The sequence below is a fragment of the Mobula hypostoma genome, chromosome 27 (genome assembly GCF_963921235.1).
Source record: "Mobula hypostoma chromosome 27, sMobHyp1.1, whole genome shotgun sequence".
Lineage (NCBI taxonomy): Eukaryota > Metazoa > Chordata > Chondrichthyes > Myliobatiformes > Myliobatidae > Mobula > Mobula hypostoma.
In genome coordinates, this window is record NC_086123.1 from 18,690,999 (window position 1) to 18,699,016 (window position 8,018).

Genomic DNA, 8,018 nt, shown 5'->3' on the forward strand with positions numbered 1-8,018 from the left:
TACGAATTTAAGTAGATTATCAAATGGTGTTGACCGGAATATATTTTGTATTTGTTTTATTTTGTAGGACGAGGAAGAGGTGGGAACACCAATCCCAAATCCTGATGAAAGTTTCAAAACTCTAAAGCAACAGGAAGAAGTATTCAGGAACTTGGATGCTCAATATGAGATGGCACGATCACAAACTCATACACAGAGAGGCATGGGCCTAGGTTTCTCCTCTTCAATGAGAGGAATGGACACAATTTAAGAATGAGCATTGTACTTGTGCTTAAGTACATGATTTTTTTTAATATTGTCTTGGTCCATGTTGGAGGTTTAAAGCTTCATCTTGACTTTTACTTTCCTGTTTACTGAAAAAGCTAGCAATCTAGCTTGCATGGTTGTTGCAATGCAAAATAATTTATTAAAGGGGGTTTTGATTGTAAAGATAACTGGGTGTATCAACAATCATACTGTGATAGTTTTCTTCCTAAGCTTTGGGACTTCATTGAAGAAACATTTGAAAGCATTGTTTTGCAACCAGAGAACGGGGAAGTTCTATCCTTTTTTTCTTATGTATTTGGAGTGATGTATGCTAACTGGATTCAAAGCTTAATCTCATTCATATTTTGTTGTACTACTTCATGTTGCTGTATTATGTGATTGCTTTTGTACTAAAACTTGTACAGTTATTTTCACCTTTTGAAATGCAAATGATTGTGTAGTTGTAAATTTGGATTTAGTTTGTTTGTAAGTACTTATTCCAGTCCTAAAAAGCGCTTTATAGTGCATTGTTCATTATCAAGCTTTCTAGACAATAAATTGATGATTTTCAATACGTCATTGTGTATCATAGACATTTGAGATACAGGAAGTAAACTATTAGCCTATCACGTCCAGGCTAGTTAGTTGTTCTTGCTGCACATCCTTCAAGTCCATTCCGAAGTAGAGGAAGAAACGCTCCATGCATTTTTAAACTAACACCCCTTCAAAGAGTAACTCAAACTCTCCCGAATGGCTGAAAAACAAAAATTCTCAACTCTTTTCCATGAGAATCTGTTGATCCCTTACAAATTTGTGCATCTCATGTAAATATCTTTTCCTATTTACAAATGAAAATTCTTCAATCCTGAAGTTATCCAGTCCTCACAATGGCCTTGTAAATCTCCTTTGCACCCTGTTTAGTAAAATAATCTTTCTGGAAAAATAAGTCATCTGTGATTTAAGCAGCATTTTAAAGGAAGCATTCTCCTTGCCTTTCTGACAATAAATGCGAAACAAAAATCAGTTTCTCAGGATATGGATATTATTTTTAGCATTAGTGTTTATTGCTCTTGAAAATATGTTGAGCTCCTGGCTTGAAATGCAACCTCCCACTGTACTTACAGATTTTGGGGGTTTTGAATCCAAGATTTTGACTATGAGGAATAGGTTAACTTTCCAAGAAAGTAGAGTTTACAACTTAGAGGAGAACATGCAGTTGATCATATAATTGGATTCCTTGTCTTTGGTGTTAGATTGAGGGATTGTTGTTGTTGGACTGCAGGTCAGTAACATTTTACGTATCATGAAGAGAATGAACGTTGTTGCTGGATGAGCAACAATCATACAGGCTGCTTTGTGCTGTGTAATGTTGAGCTGCTTTAATGCTACTGAAGGTACTTTCATTCATTTAGGCATGTGTGGCTTGCAGATGGTGAAAGGGGATTGCTGCATGATTCCCAGCCTCTGACCTGCTCTTGAAGCTGTAGCACTTTTGGGCATGGTTTAATTGAAGTTATTGTCAGTAGTGACCCTACAGCCCAGGATGTTGAAGGTCAGGGAGTCAGCGATGGTAATGTTACTGAATAGCAGGAGTATGTGATTACAAGCTCCAGCCATCCCATTCCCTTTGGGAATCTTTGGGCATACTTTTCAAAGTCCCTCTGCTCATTAGGATACCCTTCTTAATTAATGATTCAAGACTGTTTGTCATCCTTCAACAAAAGATTTAAAAGATTGTTATTCCAGATCCCATACAAAACAAAAGAATGAGCATAAAGAACACTAACAAAAAATAAAAACAATCCTATAACATTCTAATTTCTAGTTGTCATTATTTCTCAAACCCCGTGTTGACCAAGTTTGTAAATCATAACCTGCCATTACCAAAGCATTTTTCCCCTTCACAAAACACTCGTCAACTATAGTACATTGGTTCAAATGTATCTTACAATGCATAATAAACACTTAGAAGCTGATGCAGTTGAAAATATGACAATAAAGATCTTAACTGCTAAATTCAAGATTGCAGAAAAGCCAGGGAATGGGATGGAAAAGTATCTGCATTAGCCATTTTGGGTGAGTCCATTTCTGATTCACCCAAAGTTCCCATCAAGCAACCAACTGTTTATAATCAGAATAATCTCCATTGGTAAATTCAAAATTATTTTCACTCCAAAAATCTAGTTTAAATAGGCACATTCTTCTACAAATTTATTTACAGATTAAGCTAGAATATAAAACATGTGCAACACCAGTGATTAGATTATGATTAGCAAATTCTAATATGAGCAGCACTATTGGATATTCACTTTGCAGTTTCCACAAGGCAGAATTATCATCAAGCCCCATCCAGCATAACAGCAAAACCTTCATAGCTTCAGGAAATAGTTTATCCACCAGTTCTTCAGCAGGTGGTAAGTCTGTGATTTTATTTATGTGGGTTGTTTTAAACTTCTCTACTTGCCTGCTAATAGAGGCATTAGCGGAATAAAACTGATGTCCTAACCATTTACTTACAGAGTACAGCATGTGATTACAATAAATAGAATTAACCTCGGCTTCAGTGGTTTCTGTCTTGATAATGAAGTTTTTAAGATTGGTCAAAAGTTGCAGTATCACGTCAGCCAACTTCTGTGCCGATATAGTTTTACTTATTAGGAGTTCGACAAAATCGAGTAACAGGATAATTGATTTCTCGTGTTCCTTTTGTATTTCCATTGGTAATAATTTAAAGTTCCGATATATTGATCTAAACTTTAGAGACAAAGGATCATTACTCAAAATCTCTGCACGTAGTGAGTTGTCTATGCAAGTTCCTTCAGTTTGTTGTAAACTTCTTGCTTCTTGCACACAGTAGTTATGATCACACTCATTGGCAATGCTATTACAGGTACAATCCAAAATTGAAGTAGTTGTGCTACATAAAGTATCAGGTTGAATGCTTGGGTGTAGTGCAGAGGAACTTTCGTGGCTCCATTTATCAGGAAGGCAATTTTCAAACTCTTCTTTGCCAAGGAAATTTTGTAGAACCTTCACATCGTATTTTTCATTCAGAACAGGGTCACTTATTCGTGCTTTCCATAAATCCTAACACGAGTGGGGGAAGGGAAATAAAATAACCAAAATATCAGTCATTTGATTAGATACATCTTTAAAAAAATGCCATAATACTTTTGGCAACAATGCAGGTGAAGACGGATTCTGCAAGTTGGCAAGGCTGGTATCATTGGTCTAAACCCACAATCCTCTACTCTCGTCTCCATGTTTATACTATTCATTATAGTCTCCCAGCAAATGAACACATTCAAAACTAACAAGAGTCAAAATTAAACTACTTGCAAACAAATTACAGATCAATAATACAAACATGTATAAAACATACTGAAGGCTAGAATGTTCTAAATAATGATTTAAGAGTCATCAGCACTTAAATTATGATTGCCATCTTTCATTTAACTGTACCTGCAGGGCAACAAGAACATCCAGCTGTTGTTCCTTACTGTACATCTCAAAAGCAATTCGAAAAAGCCCCTGAATGCTGTAAAACCACAAACTGTTCACCATGGTTGGCATCTTAAGTCCTTCAAATCGAAGTTCTGAAAACAAATATAAACAAAAATAATAAATATGAGGAGAAAATATAGTAGATAATTCAATCCTTCATGGTCAGTCTGAATGTCAAGGACTTAAAAAGCCCATTTCAATTCTGTACATTTCTAACATACCAAGATATTACATCAGAGGTTACATGTAATTAGGCATGAGGAGGTCACTGACAGACAGTAGGAGAAAGGATGATGAATAAGATACATGTGGTTGAATAGTAGGTTACCTATCAGAGGAAGTCAAATCAAATTGCAAAGTAATCTGGCCAGTCTAAGTGTCATACCTTCTACAGAATTACATTTAGTCTGACAGATTCTAGCTTGTGGTTTCAAACAAGAGTTAATGTATTACCTGAACTAAAACTGAGCTTAGTTGCCAATCCTCTCCTTGCAAATTTTGCATGTATTCTTGGATGATTTTCAGTGCGAACACTAGTTTTAGCGATAACATCAGCACCAAGAAAAAGAGGAGTTAAATTCTCCTAAGATAAAAAAGTTAATTGTAAGAATTTGTTTCCATATAAAAAAAACTAAAGCTTAGTCAATATATTTTTTTCTGCAACATATCTAATTTTTCTGACATTTAACACTTCAGTAAGGTAGATTGAGAGTTTTCTGACCAACCAAAAAAACCAACTCTAAGATGAGGCTTGGTGGTAGATCAGAAAAATCAGAGAAGTAAATGGTGGAGATGAGAAACCATGATTCAATTCTCTACAGACCAGCTCAACACATGCTACACCAAATCCTAAGTTCTGTATATGTAATTAAATACCCAAGGTTAAGATATTTGGCTCTATTCATGAAAGAGTGTGCCACATCAGAAAAATAAAATTTTACTTGTACAATTTTCAGTAATTTTGTTTATCTTAAATATAAACATTTTTTTTCTTACAGTTCCTACCCACATGACCAAAAAATATTTTCAAAGTAATACAAGCTAAGATCAGGCTTGCTATTCAATTTTCTTCTCCTCCCAAATAATAAATAATAACATTCAAAATTAAATACCTTCTGATCATGTACATTTTCCTTGCCTGGCATGTTATAGAAAAATACACACAATGCCATATTAGACATCTAAAACAATCCAAAAATCACTACAAGATAAATTTATCCCCCCCAATACACTGGGATGACATTATTAATATAAAGTGACTCATTTGTAAAATGGACTATACAACAATGCAAACAATGGGAGATTTGAGTTTCCTGATAGCCCACAGAAATCTCAGTAACTAGAGACACAACTATTTTTATTATGACATGACAGTCAGTACAGCAATGGTAAAGGTGACCAAAAATCACAACATGAAGGATGATTGCAGATTGTAAGTGTATTATGTAAATCAGTACATCTTCAATAATTCTCCAAATGAATTATTTTATCCAAAGTACATTAATAGTGATGTCAGAAAGAAACTCCACAGAAAGGCAAAATTACCAATTGTCCAGACACGATATAGTAACTAGCAAGCTAATGCATAAAGTATAATTGAAATTTTACGTGTATCAGGATAATTTTAACACTAAAAGCAAATACAGTGGATTCTGGTTAATTGGGACACACATCAGGACAAGTACATTTTGGACCAATTAAGTAACAAATTATGTACTTAATAAAATACAAAACAAATTAGAACACCACTAACACAACTGCAGTACTATAAAACTGTGTTAGTTCTTGATACTTTTCAATGGAGGAATTCATTGTTAGTTCTTGATACTTTTCAATGGAGGAATTCATCTGTGCTGCATTCTCTTAACTAAATTAACAAAATCAGCACAGACACCCAATGCAGATAATGGACAGCCTTTGTACAATGCTGTCAACAATTGCATCCTTATTTTAATTGTAATATGTAAGACAAATTTTGATACCTTCAAATTCTTCATAGTTTCTAACTTGTTGAAGTAGTGAAATCATTTCATTTTCATTCCTGACAGTTTCTGGAATCTCCAAGCCTCAATGTTTAAAACCGCAGTGAACAAAATAGTTTTGAATTGATTTGGTGTTTATCTGTCGCCAACCATGTGTGACAAAATTCACTGCTTTTTGAATGCATGCACACACACACACACACACACACACAAAACTGATGCTATTTAAAAACTTTGCTCTAAGCACAGTGAAATATATAATGGCCGCACAACTGCACACTTAGGACACTAGTTAAAAACATTTTGGCAACAGTCTCCTGTCCCAATTAACCAGCATTGTGTCCCAGATAAAGGAAGGGAATCCCAGCTTTCTCAATTAGTTGTCTTTAAGGGTTGTCCCAAATAAGCAGCTGCCCTGAGCAAATGATGGCCCAATTGGCCGGAATCCACTCTACTTCAAAACAAGCATTTCCTTCCTCAGTTAATCATCAACAATTTTATATATAGCCATTAACTAGCAACAGGATATATTTGACAAAAGGAAAAAATATGAACTGATCAGTGAAGATTTGTCATAAGCACAAGTACAGTGAAGTGCACGTACAATAATAAATTTGCATGTAGCAGCATTCCAGGCACATACATTCAGTTATTCATAAAATACATAAAATATGAAGAAAAACTGCAAAATATCTCTGACTAATGTATAATACATAAATTAATGCAAAATGGTATATATTTAGCTAGATGCTCATAATAAACTTCACAAAATGACTTCTCCCACCATTATTTCCCTTTGAAAATAAACTCAACTATTGGCATTTAACAAATTGTTCTCTTCCAGTGAAACCAAGGTACCAATTTACAAACATACTGCTGTTTTTTTTAAATAAGCATGACCACATTTCCCTTCCAAATTACAACATGGAAATCCAGTCCCAATTCAAAGCCGCTCATGTGAAGGTATAGCTAATAATTAGGAAAACAAATGGGATGTCATCCTTTCTTGCAAGAGGGATTGGGCCAGAAATGATGGTAACCTGTATCTACAACTGCACCGTAACTTGGTGGATGTAATAACACTATTGATTTATCTCAACTTTTTTGTCTTTTTTCGAAAAGGAAGCAAAGTTATTAAAATATAAGATTTAGGACTGCAATAAGAAAGTTCTTATAAAAGTGCAGAAACCTCTGTGAGAAGAGGTTTACATTTGCCAACATGCTTTCCAGCATACATTGCAAAACATTCTGCGGCATCGAGTACCTGTGAGGGTGATGATTACTTTAAATAACCAGAACAGGAACAAAAATAAACATTTAAAATTTATTAAAAATAAACAGAACGCTAAAGATGAGAATATACATGATTATAATAGAAGTTGAAACTTTAAAAAAGGTTTTTAAATCCTCTATTATGCTCCTGAATCTTAGAAAATGGGAGAATGGTTGGCTAATCAGTTGGCGAGTCTTTTTCCATTATACCCTGCCTTTAATTTGTACCAGAAGTAACAATTTCCACGTGTTGGTGGTGTTAAATCTCAGGGTGTAGAAGGTACTTCCGCCCTAATTTATCCATGCCAAGATAGATTCCGGAATCTGTATATTTCAATCTTGTCCGTACTTTATTCATATAAAATAAACCACAGTGATAAATAATTACTAGTGCCTAAATGTTGCAAATTATATTTTACACTAGTTAGAAAAATACATTTTAGCATAAGAACTTTCACCTGGTATAAATATAATAATATTACTTGAAATACCAACCTCCGCCTCAAAGTTCTGGCACAACGTAACTGAATTGGACGAGCTCAGGAAAACAAATCTAAATTTCCTGATACCCACATTCCATTCTGGTAAGCAAACAGGAACTCGTTCAACAGAAACCATGTTCGAATGTTGCACCTTCTATGAAAGGATCTCAGAACGGAAGGGCCACGGTGTCTATTCAGTAAGAAAATAAATCACCTAAAGCGCAACAACTAAATCAGCGGCTGATGCCTTTCCCGTTGAGAACATAATCAGCATTTGCAGCAAAGTCCCATTCGCCGATTGGTTGTAAACCTCAATAAATTCGTTTCGATCATTTACTTCAGAATGGCGACAAATATACAACCGTCCATCTGCATACGCCTCCAGAAGTTCACACAACAGCTTTACCGAAGCTGCAGAAGGACATTGTATACTGTGAAACCCCGACACTCAACACCAGCTCCTGATCTCCGGTCTCGTTTGTCCGGGGCACAATCGCGTGAACCCTGAACTTCGCCCTTTGACAGGGCGGGC

At 35.2% G+C, this 8,018-nt stretch overlaps 2 protein-coding genes across 3 annotated transcripts in view; one reads left to right on the forward strand and one right to left on the reverse strand.

The window, feature by feature from the left end:
- Positions 1–1,221, forward strand: part of rsrc2 (arginine/serine-rich coiled-coil 2) — a 40,208-nt gene extending 38,987 nt beyond the window's left edge. Inside the window, exon 10 of one of the 2 annotated variants that reach the window (XM_063034142.1) lies at positions 68–1,221. In XM_063034142.1, the coding sequence (XP_062890212.1) occupies positions 68–250 (183 nt within the window). In that variant the 3' untranslated portion in view covers positions 251–1,221. The remainder of the gene's footprint in view (positions 1–67) is intronic. The other variant, XM_063034141.1, reaches the window with a different exon arrangement.
- Positions 1,222–1,405: 184 nt separating this feature from the next.
- si:ch211-110p13.9 (uncharacterized protein LOC562347 homolog) lies at positions 1,406–7,984 on the reverse strand. Its single transcript, XM_063034143.1, has 4 exons — positions 7,500–7,984; positions 4,204–4,333; positions 3,709–3,842; positions 1,406–3,333 (listed from the first exon to the last, which is right to left on the reverse strand). Exons 1-4 carry the CDS (start codon positions 7,620–7,622, stop codon positions 2,458–2,460), a joined length of 1,263 nt encoding a protein of 420 aa, XP_062890213.1. The 5' UTR covers positions 7,623–7,984; the 3' UTR covers positions 1,406–2,457.
- Between the last annotated feature and the right edge of the window lie 34 nt (positions 7,985–8,018).